This window comes from Tubulanus polymorphus, chromosome 2 (genome assembly GCF_964204645.1).
Source record: "Tubulanus polymorphus chromosome 2, tnTubPoly1.2, whole genome shotgun sequence".
NCBI lineage: Eukaryota > Metazoa > Nemertea > Palaeonemertea > Tubulaniformes > Tubulanidae > Tubulanus > Tubulanus polymorphus.
The window spans coordinates 4,577,087-4,591,492 of NC_134026.1; the positions used below are offsets into that span (position 1 = coordinate 4,577,087).

Below are 14,406 nucleotides of genomic sequence, written 5' to 3' on the forward strand. Positions count from 1 at the left end.
CCAAAACAGCGATGAGACAAAGTGATGACAGATACAGCTTTGAAATGACTTGCATTGAAGTAACTGAAGTTTATTTGTGTTTTATTAACAATAATAAAGACACATTGAAAGAAAAAATCAAAAATATCTTAAGTTCAATATAAATATTCATTTTCTTTCTATATCTCATGAAAAACAATACGCGGACAAAAGCTGCCACTATAACATGTAACATAATCCTTTTAACAAATTTTAATCACAATTCTTAGAACGTTCTTTGATAAAGAAAAGATACTTTCTTAATGCCAGTCAATACGATACTTCGTATTAAAACATTATTTCATATGGAGCTACATCATATGAATATTTATTAAACATTTTGTGTAGAAGATCACAGTAAATTGTATGTTCTATTGAAGTTCGGACAGAATCTTCAATTCGATAACAAGCATATACGTGTTTAATGTAAACAGTGAATGCAGACTATGTACAAAGCAGGCTACGTACACCAATAATCAATGAATATGTATGAAAAGCATACATTCAATTTTGAGAAGCAGCCCACCAGAAATCTTACCAAGTAAACCTTAACCTTAGCAATTCTTATAACATTTAATGTATACTTGGAGATTTCGAATCTAATGATATTGCTACGTCTTCACAAGTTTCCCCATTCAGACAAAACGTTATGGTAGAAATCATTGTGTGTTTCAGCAGTGGAGTGGTTAATGCATAGTACTAGATTACTGACACATACCCAGTAGAAATATTTACAGAACTTACTGTTCAGAACAGAAGCTAGGCAGAGATTTTTGCCATCAAGAGAATGTGAACGGGAAGTACACATTCATGTTCGTTTGCATATCTTCCACAGGACGGAAAAAATGTGGCTCTTGCTGCTCAAGACCAGTTACAGTCAAGGGCGGATCCAGGGGCCAGTTGCACAGTCGTGACTAAAGTAAAAAAATGGTCTTAAATCTTAAGACTGGTCTTAAGTTGTTAGATTGGCTATAGAACTAAGTTGGTCTTAGACTGGTCTTAAGTGTAAGTCATGACTATGCAACCGGCCCCAGGGGTTGACTTAGACAGTAGCACACATAAATAAATGAAAAGGACGTATATACTGAAAAAGGGGAAAGTCCATGAAAAGCAAGAGGGAAGCCAAAATGGGGTTCTGGAAAATTTTGAAATTTCAGCGCAGCGCATTGTAATGCAATTTCCAGGCACCGAGGACATTAAAGAGAATGTAGGCGTATAGGCCAAAGTCTTGTTTGTGCGGCTCCATTAGTTGCAGGTCGAAAAATTGCCCGACAAAAATTGCTGTGGTTTTTTTCGAATAGGCACCGAAAAATGATGACAGGAGCACGTATCTGGATCCGCCCCTGACCGTTCTGGACTAGAATTTGATTATATGTAATTCTAACCAATTGCTGTCAAACTTTATCCTTGACTGTGGAACCATACTCCGATGCTTATATCACAGGTCTGTTTAACCATCTATTATTGAATGTTTTAAGTCATTCTGATTCGCCCTGATTATCGTATACTGCTCAGATTTCCACTAGTGTTCCCTGGTTTTGGCTGTTGGTAGTACATCCTGAATCGGTGAGGAGACGCTATTCCATTTTGTCGATCTCTCAGTTTAGCGTTGGCGGTTGTCACACTACTCGAGCCCCGCAAGCTACACAAAACACGATAAAAGAAATAATCTTAGTTTCAACGGGTTAACCTTTACAACAAGTCAATATATATTGTAACCATGTATAGAATGATAATGTTATTACAATATCAATCCACAATTTGAGGCTCTACTTACTTAGTGGAATAGGCATCACTTTCAGTCTCCGGAGGATGACTGGCACCCTTTGCATCAGCGGCGAACTGGTAAACAATCAACAGGCAGTCCTTACAAAGTTCTACAATCCGTCTACAACAATTCATTTCTTGCACAGCAATCACATCCGTGCTCTTACTGAAAATCGTTTCCCACGAGTTCCTACAGCGGAATATTAAAATCATTAGATAATAAATATGCAGAGGAGCTCATGCTGAATGTGGAAGTTTACTGAAGCTCCCAAAGAATCGTTGTAATGTGATCATATTTCCTCTTACGAAGAATCAATTTCACCGCTATATTTTGAACACGGTGATTACATACCCGGATTGCGAAAAACAGTTCCACAGTCCTTGTCCGTGGCTCCACAACAAACGATTGAACACACGGCCGAATATTCTGTAGAGTCGAAGATTTTCGATGTCCGGTACTTTCCAGGTACGTTGTAATACAGCTCGCACATTCGACCGCACAATATCAACAACCTAGAAGCCATACCCATTAAACATACAGTAGTTGAATATTGCGAATATATCTGAGAAATGAAACGTATGATTGATTCGATTTTCACACACCTTCCGTCTCTTGATCGAGTCCAGCTTCACCAACCAGTAAGACGCTACGCGAGGCTTATGGAATTTCCAGTTTTCATGAAGCTGGAAAAAATAGGATCCATTGATAGCTAGAATACCGTAACAATTCAACGAATGATGCGTTGAAAATATTGTCATTCATAATGACTTCCTAATATGAACCTTGTCAAGTATCCATTCAGCTTCTTCATCAGATTTGCCTGGGAATTTGATTCTCATTTCATTCAGCGATATCAAAGTCTTCTTTAAAAGACCATCCTCTCGGTCTAAACTGTTTAGATTTATTTCATTCTGCCAGAATAAACAAATAGTAATATAACTAAATTAGTCAAACAAATCAACCCGACATCCCCGAAGTTCCCTCCGAAGGACTCTGATATGAAGAAAAAACCGTGAAAAATGTGCACTTCAAATCATAGATGATCTAAGCATTGTGCTACGTTCATGCTGCTTATACAATACGCTGTGAATCAAAAGACTTACTAGAGTTTGGTTTATAATCGTAGCGGCTCTACTACTGCCTGGGCGAGGTAACGATCTAGAACGCTGACCGGTATTTCCACGGCCGCCTGGTCGTGTAGCAGCTTGCTCCGAGCCCGGTCGACTAGTTTTGTTGTTGTTTGAACGAGACAGATTTTGTTGCGATTTTTGTGACGCGGTTGTAGCTAGCGTAGTATGCGAACGAGACAAGGACGGCTGTACCCCGGTATCCGTAGCGGTCATAGTAGTACCATCCATGGACATGATGTCGTCTTCATCTTCGTCAGAATCGGACTCATCATCAGATCGTACCGAGGCCTGATAAGTAGGCATACTCGACAAGGGCTATAATGAGGAAGCAAAGCATTAGAGACTCTACACAACGTAAATATGTTAGCTAAATAAGTTTCATCTAAGGAAATTGAACATTCTAGAATTTGCACTTTTTTCCATGGTTTCTTGTTGTTATTGTCTATGCTGAGGAGTTGATAACCAGTCTATGAAACCGGGATGATCCGGGGGGATCCACATACTCCCAATATCAAACATTAATAAACGCATTTAAGCATTTCATTGTAGCAACAAACGTAGAATTCTATGAGCGTTAAGAAAACATTTCTGAAGAACAGACTTTCCAATAATGGCTATACAAAATTACAGGCATCGTGAGAATAAACTTACATACTTTTCAGCAATGAAGAAGAAACAAAAGAAGACAGAGTTGAAATTGTAAACTTACATACTTTTCAGTAATGAAGAAGAAACAAAAGAAGACAGAGTTGAAATGGGATGCTGTTTTTCGAAAAATGAAGATGGAAGTGGAAATGTAATGTAGATACCAATTTACCTTCGGACCGACTGAACGCGTCGATAATATTCTTCCGTCATTCTCATCTGCTTCAACTTGAGAGAGCATATCAAGAACATCCTCTTCCTGCAAAATACATATTTACCGTACATAGAGGTCTGGGGAAAATTCTGAAAAATCAAAGGGAATTCCGTGCTTCTTTCGGACAAAATAAGTATCAAAAAGTTATAGAAAAATAGGAGGCCCAAGGTGTTTAGGCCCCCATGGATTTGCCCCTGAAGTTGATTTAGATACAACAGCACTTCTAGAATCACTCACTCTCAATCTGTTTGAATACGTCATCGTAATTTCCTTTTGTAACGCTCCTGATCTACCGCTGAGGAATAAGGAAAATGCCTCGTTTATCAGATGAGCGAATCGTTCCTGTTTGAATTTATCCTCCGGTGGAAATATCCGCCGGAAACGTCCGATGTTACGATTTTCATAATCTTCACGAGCGGTTTCTCGCCTTATTCTACCCAGCAGTTCTTTCTGTATTCAAGCAAAAATACAAATGATTAGATGAACATCAAATATTCTTATTGTGGACCTTAAATATACATCTTTTCGAAAGACTAACCAGTTCATCTTTTTTCTTTTCAGCTACAATTCGTTTTTTCTGATATTCAGATAAATCGCCATCTGAACGTTTATGAGGACGGAATAAACGCCGCTGAGCTTCAGCTTTTTGTGCAGCAATGTTACGTTTTTTATCACTTGCCCTGAAATTTCATAATTGTATAACTGAAACTAATAACATTCGGTATACACCCGGTAATGCTTCCTGATGCTGTATCCAAACTTATGTTGCGTAATCAAATTTGTAGGTTGCAAGTAATTTTACTCGTCAAAGTTACCTGATATTGAGTAATCTAATTGTATCTTCCAGTAGACTTGATTTCACTTGATAATCTATCCTTTCATCCGTGCCAAAACTGGGTGATCGATTGATCTAAAATAAATCGAAACTAATAAATTCAACAGGACTATTAAGCACAATCAGGAGACCTAGTTTAAAAGTTGTGGGTTAAATGTAACTCAGAATAAGTTTGTATGTTCAACTACCAACATCAACTGTTTTGACTGCACTCAAATGAGCCAAATCTTTGGAATTGGCATCAGCTTAAGCAGGTTTCATTAAGGAAAAGCAGAAGGTGTTTGGTTTTTCATAGACAAATCATCGTCTATGCATAAATTCAGTTGATGAATACAAATCCACAATTGAAGAAAAACATTTTGAAAATAGCTCATAGATTCGAGTCGAAATGTTAATATCCTATTACAGTTGTTCTTCAATTGTGGGTCGTAGGTGGTATTAGATGTTCTATATCTCTACCTCGAGTAACCATGGCTTCAGTTTCCTATCCAACATAATGTCGAATCCGAATACTTCAAAGCAGACACTGTCACTACCCGCAGCCTGTCCCGGTCGGCACATACGATAAGCATGCAGAACTTGCGGCTCAGCTATGATCAAAGTCTTTATGATAATCTCCGATATACTTCTCCACAGATGAGCGACGTCGAAATCATTTTTTCGTAGATATTCGTTAAGGAATCTCAGCGAGCGTTTACTGCCCGATTCCGTCGTGTCGCCTTTCTCGTAAGTATCGCTGTGCTTGTTTATTGAATAGTTTGTCAAATGCATATATAAATGTTCCTGTAATTATATGAATGAAATAAAAACAATAAGTTGCGCAGAACACCTATAATAAACGAAGACCTCTGGAAATAGTTAAATGAACTGGCTGGAGTTCAGACCTGCCAACATAACACCACAGCAGGGACACAATAAGGAAAAATGAAGAATTAAAACAATTTTTAGAGGGACAGTAGAAATTGTTTCATGGACAGAAATGGATTTTCGATAGCACCAAAAAAAACGCCAGCAAGGACAGTGAGACATTTTCATGGACTGCTTCTGACGATCAGGGACAGTAAATAGCTCTAGGAGTTTCATCTTTAAACAGGTCCCTAGGGTTAAGTATTATTATAAGCAGTGCAATATGAAATTTTTTGTTCTTCCTGATTTGGCCATTACCATTATGTGACAAGAAACACACAAATTGCTAGGAATAACAAATGTCTCAATGATAAAGTGGAGAATCCCACCACAAAAGTTTCAATCACCATTAAGTGATAAAGATGCAAAAAATACTAACAATGTTGCTCTCATGGGGAATAAGGTATTTCTCGGTGCTGATTCGAACGAGTCCGTCTTCGAACAGAAATATACGTAACGGATCACACGACGTGACGAGCACATAGATGCGTAAATCCGTCTTATATCCGTCGATCAGAAATGGTTTGTCGATGTATTCCTGAACTATGATGTGTTCTGACTGAGGAATCTTGTCCGAATTACGATACAATTGAATCCTGAAATGATGAACAAAATGCTTTATACGATTCAACAAAAAAAAATTTAGAAAACGAAAACGTAAAACTATTTCACTTATTCTTTCTAAACATGTATTTTGATGGTTAATATATCTCGAGAATTTACCCATTTCCCATCGCTCCATTGACCGGTTTCGTAATGTACGTCTTTGTTTTTCGTTTTTTCTTCAAGTCTCTGGTGTAGTTCATGAACGCGTTATACTCGTTTGGAAAAATCCATGTTTTTGGCGTGAAATTATATTCATCGGGATGTGCTTTACTCATTCTTAAAGAGACAACAAATTATGTCAGTTAACAAGAGCGTGAGGTATTCATAATATCATCTCTTGACTTCTGACTGAACTTACTTGGCCATATTTCTTGCGAGCGAATCTTTTCGACATATTTCGCCCATGCTGGGAAAGTGATTAATTCTCTGATACGGTTTCAATTCGGCAATTCTTTCAGTCGACACAAAACAATCGTTCCAAATGAGATAACTGTAATGACACAGATTGAAAACAAAAACGTTGAGGACTTTGATTCGCATTGTTCGAGAAAAGAATCACATCAACCCTTTCAGTGCTTCTACACTGCAGTGCGGTATATAGATCAGTGATGGACTTTGCTTGTACACCGCATTGCAGTGTTATCAGGTTTTATCTCAATTGAAAGATGGCAGCACCTGTCAACATAGTGATATTTTGGCTACTAACGATACGCTGCACCACAGTGTAGATGCACTTAAGTGTTTCGCCCGTTATACAACAAACTGGGGTGGAATTTCTTAAAATTTCAAAATCTCCAGCACTTTCAGGTATCAATTAGTCAGCACTGAAAGGATTAAGGCAGAGCATATATGATTGCTCAGAATAAAATTTTATGTTTTAAATCTCCCTTAAGACAGTCCTGCCATTTCTGTGCTCGCTTAAAATTTCATTGTAGGTCAATAAAAAGAAAACGCCTCCATATCGCACCTATTAGGATCATCTTCTTTTGTTAATGTAAATCCAGCCTTCGTCGTCACATGTCGAACTAAAACATGATAAGTGTACATGAAGTAATGAACAAAGTTGGATGAATAATCAATAGGAATATAACACGTACTGATTTCATATCTGGTACCACCGAGGTTTACAGTGATCGGATTTTTACGCTTTTTCTTGCGTTTATGTTTACTTGGTTCCTCGAGGGTAACGTGCTCATATTTCGGAGGCAGTTCTTTCGACTTTCGTTTGTGAGTATTCAATGCGTTCAGGGCAACCTCTGAAAATACATCGAAAGACATAATCATTATATCAAAACAGAAATAACAGTTGTATCTTGATTTTAACTCAGTTCAATTGCAGGGTAATTAGATAACATTTAAAGCTATATATCTATTCTTGCACTATGGCGTGACGGATACCAATGCAACTGGTGCTCATTACTGGAAATCAAGGCATATCTGATTATAAGCTGGGCTACATGCGTTTTTCCAGATTCGTCTCAGCCCGATGTAAGCTAGCCTTAATACTCGAGAGGTTCATAAAGTAGACATATTCCAGATCGTTTAAGTAGTCATAGCTGGGATACAAGATTGTTATCATCCGGCATGATCACGATTATGTTGATGACTCAAAAATAGACTGTGCCTGAAAGTCCATAGCAACATGATTCTGGTCAGGTATATAAACTGCCTATTTTTGTAACTTGCCGAATACAGTTGCTCATGAGCATTTTTTTGGTTTAAGTAACTTATAATTTGAGGAAAATACAGTCATATTAAGTGAAATAAGTTTGAATCGCTGAAGTTGATTTCAACCAAACCAGAGATAGATGACATCAGGAGCATCTGACAACTATTACGTTTTCTCCCCAAATAAAAAGTGAGGTCTCACGTACCTAATCCAGTTTGTCTTGGATAAGATGTAATCCAATTCATGCTTGATTAATTATTCTAACATCCACACAGGTAAAGCCTACATATACACCTGTTCGCGGTGTTGATAGTTGAGGCATAATATATATCAATACATATAACTGTATATAATTAATTCGAATGACAAATTACATGGTTGAGCCGATCAACTCGACTGACCAGGCGGTGGTTTATTTTGGAGAGATTCTAATTTTCAAAAAACGCCTCGATAAAGAGATACCTAGATTATATCAGCTCGGTCAAAATGTATCGAATTCATATACGAGCGAATTAAAAGATTTCAAACCATAATACTGCCTACTGAGCTAGTGAAACGAAATGATTTCAAATTTACGGATTATATCTTTTTGTCTTTTCATAGAAGTACGCATATTGAGACATACAATAAAGAATGAAGATTTCTTACGAACATAAATACCGCGTTCAGTTACGATTACTATTCAAGTATCAGACGTTTTCGAGTTTGATTAATCTTCGATTGATCCGCGCTGAAAACGACTGGGTCAAGGACTGTTATCATGAAACGAGCGTGATTAATGAACATTTAGAATAATTTTTCGAGTTTCGAAAGACCTATTGTTCATCTTAATGGATATTTTTTTCAATGAAAAGAGAGCTTAAATCTTAGGAAGAAATGTATTGGTCGTTAGAGTTCCATTTTCAAAGATACAACATCACTAAAATATAGATTCAGAATAAAATGTGAATATTTCGCTATTTCCAGTTTTTTTAAATTTATTTCTTCTATAACATCTTCTTCACAGTTTTCAATGTTGTCAATTTGTTATTTCATAAATTGCCTTGATAACAAACCAGATTTTTTTTTGGTGGAAAGTTATTTTAGCTACGCTCTTTGTAGACAAAAAGAAACCATAAGTTGTCGTGAACGCTTAAGAACTGATCTGACAGAAAGATCCCACCATAAATAAAGAATGAATGAATGTCAAATATAGAAACCGCGTTGATATCCGAAATCTGTGTAACTGGTTCAGGCAATTGTCAATATACACATGCCAAAAAATAGCATTCAAAACATAACGGAAAATTTAATATTCTGAACATATTTCCAATAATTCTGTTTCGTAAAGCACTGTGACAATTCGTGTATCAGTGTTCCCTACATGCTGGAATTCTAAATGGGCTGCATTTATTGTTAAGTCATGACATTGTGGCTGCTGAAGTAGCAAGGCTTTCGCTCCCGCAAAAATTACAGAAAATTTAATTTAATTCTTCAAGTGTTTATCTTCTATAAACTGGTATGGGCAGACGATATTCGGGATGGCTGATATAAGGGATGGCTGAATTTCAGAGGGGTGGATGTAAAAATAAAGGGGGTGGCCGCCCCCTCTAAAACCTGTTGCAGAGAACACTGTTGTCAAAGTGTCGAAAGGCGACCGTTCATTGTAACATTTAGGATTTTTTTTCGAATCCCTGAGTTTTGATATTTGAATAGCGAAGCCCTACTGGACTGACTGGCTGATCAAAAAACTTATGGCTCATTTAAGCAGTGATCGCACGGAGACGATTTGGCTTGGGCTTGGTCCAAGCCAAATTTGACATGGGCAGAATTTGTTCCAGGCCAAAAATACTTGCAAAAAAACTTATGGCTCCTTTAAGCAGTGATCGCACGGAGACGATTTGGCTTGGGCTTGGTCCAAGCCAAATTTGACATGGGCAGAATTTGTTCCAGACCAAAAATACTTGCAAAAAACTTATGGCTCATTTAAGCAGTGATCGCACGGAGACGATTTGGCTTGGGCTTGGTCCAAGACAAATTTAACATGGGCAGAATTTGTTCCAGGCCAAAAATACTTGCAAAAAAACTTATGGCTCATTTAAGCAGTGATCGCACGGAGACGATTTGGCTTGGGCTTGGTCCAAGCCAAATTTGGCATGGGCAGAATTTGTTCCAGGCCAAAAATACTTGTGTGACCGCGGCTTTAGTTCCGCTTCTGATGATATCAGTGAGAATAGAAGCTGGCAGACAAAATCAGAGCTCGTATCCAGCTGCTACTAGTTCCAGTTTTCTATCGGTAGTATTTTTCATTAACGTAAATTGTATATATCATCACTTTCAATCTTCAACAGCTCAAAAATGAATTATCTTTAAATCAATAATCACAGTAATTCAATTCAATCCATCTAGTGGACTTGGTCCATCATTCCTACCTGACAACCACATTGTGAATTCTCCTCGTTAACGGATATTAGCATAAATTATATATCCATATTTGGAATATATACCGGTATAAAATCTATAAATCACATATAATATATATATATATATATACATATATGTTGTCGGCTTCCTCACTCGTTGTCAGGTACTTCAAATCAAATATTCATAATGTTTGCCGGGAAGCCTTTGTGAGCTGATCAAACATCTTCATGAATATTTCAAATTTAACAAGATATCCGCATGGTTTCGTTTTACGCCCACAAACTAACCGTTCGCCTGTCGTATTCGGATATTTTTTCCGCGTGTTTATGCGAGGGGCCTTTATCTTACGATGCGAAACTGATTTTTATGTAGATTATTGCGCGGGACGCACGTCAACGCATAAAAATCAGATGAAAGACATTTTATGACAAGCGTTTTGTCTATACCTAACAGATATCTATATCAACGTCGACTCAAAAGTCATTCGGATTGATCGATTGTTCACGTGATATCTAATAAAACGAAAGTAAAAGTCGAAACTTTTAGAATTACTAATCAACAACAAGCCTTCGGCATATATACGGGAACGAGAATTTTTGTAATTTAGTTGCCTAATGAAGCGCGTAGGCCTTTAAGGTGAACTACATGGCAAAAGGGTTTCATTTTGAATGGAAAGTTTTGCATGCGATATACAGCATTGTTGATGTTTGTAAAAAACTCTCTTTATCACAAAACAGGACGCAAAAATGAAAAAAAAAAAACTAGTTTCTCCTCTGAGTGCTGCTCGTAGAAAAGTCTGCTTTCTTCCCTACCTATATATAGAACTTAATTTAACACAAAAAAACCAGTTTCTGCAGATTCCATTTTAAAGAGGAAAACACCCAATTTAGTTCTTAGCTACGTTTTTCAGATTTAAATATTGAAAAATTCTGGCCGATCAATTAGGAAATAAATCATGACTAAACTAATTAAGGTGCTAGTTTCAAGTTTTAGCGTGTCATACCAAATGGATCCATTATCTTGACACATTAAAATAGAAAGTCCGTGAAAATCTTAACACCCAAGCGCAAATTGCTTTTTATAAGAGGCTTTTATTTCAGCTATGTCAGACAGGGTGAAAATTGCGAAAGACTATGTGAACGTGTTTGACCTGTGTTTAATACCACACAGTTACCAGTCTGAAACTGTGAAAGACCTGAAATATTTGTCAGATTCAGGCTATAGCCTGTAACAACAGCAAATAAAGTTAATCTAATGAGGTGTTACGCAAACAATACCCACATGCTAGTTTTGGTTATGGGTATTTTGTCACATTCTATTAACGCTCATTATGGGGAAAAAAATTTAGCAATTTCATCATATTACTCTAATATAAGTAATTCAAGTAACAAAGATGTTAGTGAAATCTTTTTTAGTAGAAAAGTGTCGGATTTAGATTTGATATCATGTGGGTAAAGACAGTATAATGAACCTCAGGTGTTAACACAATCAAGTAAACAATTCCGATTTTTAGGAAATAGGAATATGAAACTGGTTTGATAGACATGATTTTAATTCCAGGGAACAATCAATTAAAGTTTCAGTTGTCGTAGTTTTTCTCATTTTCTACTTTGGAAATAATAGATTAATTCTAAAAACATCCCTAGCATTTAGCGATAGAAACAGGTCCATTCTTCGAGTTGAAGCGACTTCATTCAATTCCATACCTTCAACCGTATTAAGAATATATCCCTTTTCCGCGTCGAGTTTCGGAAAGAACGGTTTTCGACGGTCCGGTTTCATTTTTCTCCAGCGTTAGATATCACTTTTCCAAGATATCCTCCGAGGAAATCGAACGAAATGTTTATTCATCACATATCGGCCTATGTCTTAACGGTGTTGACTAAGTGACCGATATCAGCGAAGTTGATGTATTATATATATATATATATATATTCATATAGACCAGTCATGTATGCATTTCACTTTATCTCACGCTACGAATGCATTATCAAACTTTCACCAACAACTGAACGCACAATAGCTTCACAATAGTCAATAGGAACGCAAGTGAATGTAAAAGTGTTATTTCGGTTACTTTTTTGTTTGTTCCAGAAGTCACAAAGGATAACCTTGCAACAGGTTTATAAATTCTGATTACGGATTCTCTTATATTCGCTTATAACCAATGATCGGTTCGAAAATTGATTGCATAAAACGTTGAATAATTAATCGCGACACCTTTATTCTCCGACTATTGAGTCATAGAGTTAAAAACAGTAGACCATGGAAGTATTTTTCATATTGTAGAAACAGTTAACAACATCGTAGACACAGTGGGACAGCTCCAATTCGTAGTTTATTCTTTTCCCAAGAAAAATATCTTCAAAGTTGGGTTTGACAACCTAGAAATAGGCATATAATGCCTCCCGTTGGTTGTAACCGATACGATTCGATAGGTTGAAATATGATACTTTGCTTCTCATTTCTGCTTGCCCTGTACATTACTTTTTAAAAAGTCATGGTCAAGCTAACGATAACAGATCCGACAGTTATAGAAATGAACTGATTACTAATATCATTGCTGTTTACAAAATGAGCCGGCCAATTAGGAGAAACAAGCTATCATTTTCTTATTTCTGGCAGAAAACAGAAAACTATAATTGAATATCGAATTCGAAAACCTTTAAAAAGGCATTGTTTTCAAAACCCGGTATTCGAAATCAAGTACATTATTTCACAGTCTGATTTAATAGCAAGCCGAGTGAATCCTGTCTCGCCATTGAAGCACTGGCTGTCAGGCACACAGAGAACGCACAGATATATCCACAGAGTTACTACACAGTACATCTTTCAAAGGCAGGGGTGATAAGCCTTGAAAAGAAGAGCCTTGATAAGGTTAGTACCCGAGGCTCAATGCAAAACAGATAGAGACAATCACGAAGCCAAAAAGTTAAAATGTCAAAACTTTAAAACCAAGTTTTTCAAATCAGAATTTTCAGTTTTTTCACTATGAAACCATTATCAATAAGGAATGACCTAAAATACAACATATATTACAGTTTATACAGAAAGAACATTACAATGCACACTGTTACAAAACAGATAGGTTAAGGGCAGGGCTCTTCTCCCAGAGAAAATCGAAACCATAATTGAAGCTTTCTGCTGAAACCAGAAATCTGTGTAACGATTATATATACCTTTATCAATAGAGGACATAGAACTGCTTCCTCTCAACGTAAACATCTTTCTTTTCTAAGACGACTGCTTTCAATCAGATCAATTCAATTGCACACAAAATAACTTTAAGTGAAGTGCATGTAGCCAGATCTGAAAAAATAAAATAATAACCTTTGTAAAAAATTCAGTTTTTTTGGTAGATTTAGATAATCACGTAGGCGTTTCTATAAGTTACAACCGCTACAGCTTTTCAGCTATGTGAGTCTTGGTGGAAACTGATTGCTGATCTTTGCAATTCTTGAACGATAAGGATAAACTCTGTCACTGATTTCTGGTGGCGAGTAGTGTCATTATCAAACAGCTAAGAAACGGTTAGTATCCTTGGCTCTTACAGCGGGACAACTTAGTTATTGATGCAAGCAGAGGCCGATGTCAACAGGTAAAAACAATGGGCGAAATACGGGTACATGCACATACGCATCTTTTCAAGTGAAAGCGAAAGAACACTCTGTTCTTCGCAGAGAAGGCAGATAAAAATCTTCTGCGAAATAATTTCACACATTTTCCACACAAACTTTAAAGAATTGTTCACAATTTTTGTGTCAATCTCACTCCTGTGAAATAAAAAGGGACATCAATCAGGCACATACCCAGGCACTGGGCTGGGCTTAAAATTCTTAATTCATTGTTGAGTTAGTTTTTAACGCTTTTAAGCAGTCCCGTGGATTTTTGAGAATGGATGGATTTTGGTTGGATGAGCTTCTCTGAATTTTTATTCGCTTTTATTGGACGATAATATCCATAATACTACTCACCAATCATCTCAATAAACAATATATGGGATCTTCACAGCTTTACTACGGTTATACATAGGTATTTGTCGTTAATAATGCGGCCGTAAATAAAATAGTGTCGTCAAAAAAGTGCGTGAAATCATGAAAATCACGGCGTTGCTAATGAAGCTTTTGATATCGGTGTCTACAATACCCGATATCAGTCAGATCTATCGGGTATCCGAGTTCGGGAAAATTCAAATTTAAACAATTTATTGAT

General features: G+C 36.9%; 1 protein-coding gene across 3 annotated transcripts; it reads right to left on the reverse strand.

Annotated features, from left to right (window-relative positions):
* Positions 1-92: 92 nt before the first annotated feature.
* Positions 93-14,252, reverse strand: LOC141898688 (tubulin polyglutamylase TTLL7-like). 3 transcript variants are annotated; one of them, XM_074784728.1, is made up of 18 exons: positions 14,169-14,252; positions 13,374-13,503; positions 7,220-7,378; positions 7,090-7,147; positions 6,481-6,612; positions 6,240-6,398; positions 5,896-6,112; positions 5,070-5,393; positions 4,591-4,685; positions 4,314-4,455; positions 4,013-4,225; positions 3,734-3,820; positions 2,890-3,231; positions 2,569-2,697; positions 2,389-2,469; positions 2,138-2,298; positions 1,796-1,975; positions 93-1,660 (listed from the first exon to the last, which is right to left on the reverse strand). In XM_074784728.1, the coding sequence occupies exons 2-18, from the start codon at positions 13,417-13,419 to the stop codon at positions 1,516-1,518; spliced, it is 2,670 nt and encodes an 889-aa protein (XP_074640829.1). In that variant the 5' UTR covers positions 13,420-13,503; positions 14,169-14,252; the 3' UTR covers positions 93-1,515. The 3 variants fall into 3 exon arrangements, with proteins under 3 accessions (XP_074640829.1, XP_074640828.1, XP_074640830.1); XM_074784727.1 differs by lacking the exons at positions 13,374-13,503; positions 14,169-14,252 and adding an exon at positions 11,901-12,089; XM_074784729.1 differs by lacking the exons at positions 2,890-3,231; positions 13,374-13,503; positions 14,169-14,252 and adding an exon at positions 11,901-12,090.
* Between the last annotated feature and the right edge of the window lie 154 nt (positions 14,253-14,406).

Bases quoted from the DNA above. Each gene is read 5' to 3' on its own strand.
- LOC141898688 (XM_074784727.1), bottom strand. From the start codon at position 11,976: ATGAAACCGGACCGTCGAAAACCGTTCTTTCCGAAACTCGACGCGGAA. The intron at 6,613-7,089 runs GTGCGATATGGA...GTGTCATTACAG, and splicing joins AAAGAAGATGATCCTAATAG to TTATCTCATTTGGAACGATT. The intron at 2,470-2,568 runs GTTCATATTAGG...TATTTTTTCCAG, and splicing joins CTGAATGGATACTTGACAAG to CTTCATGAAAACTGGAAATT.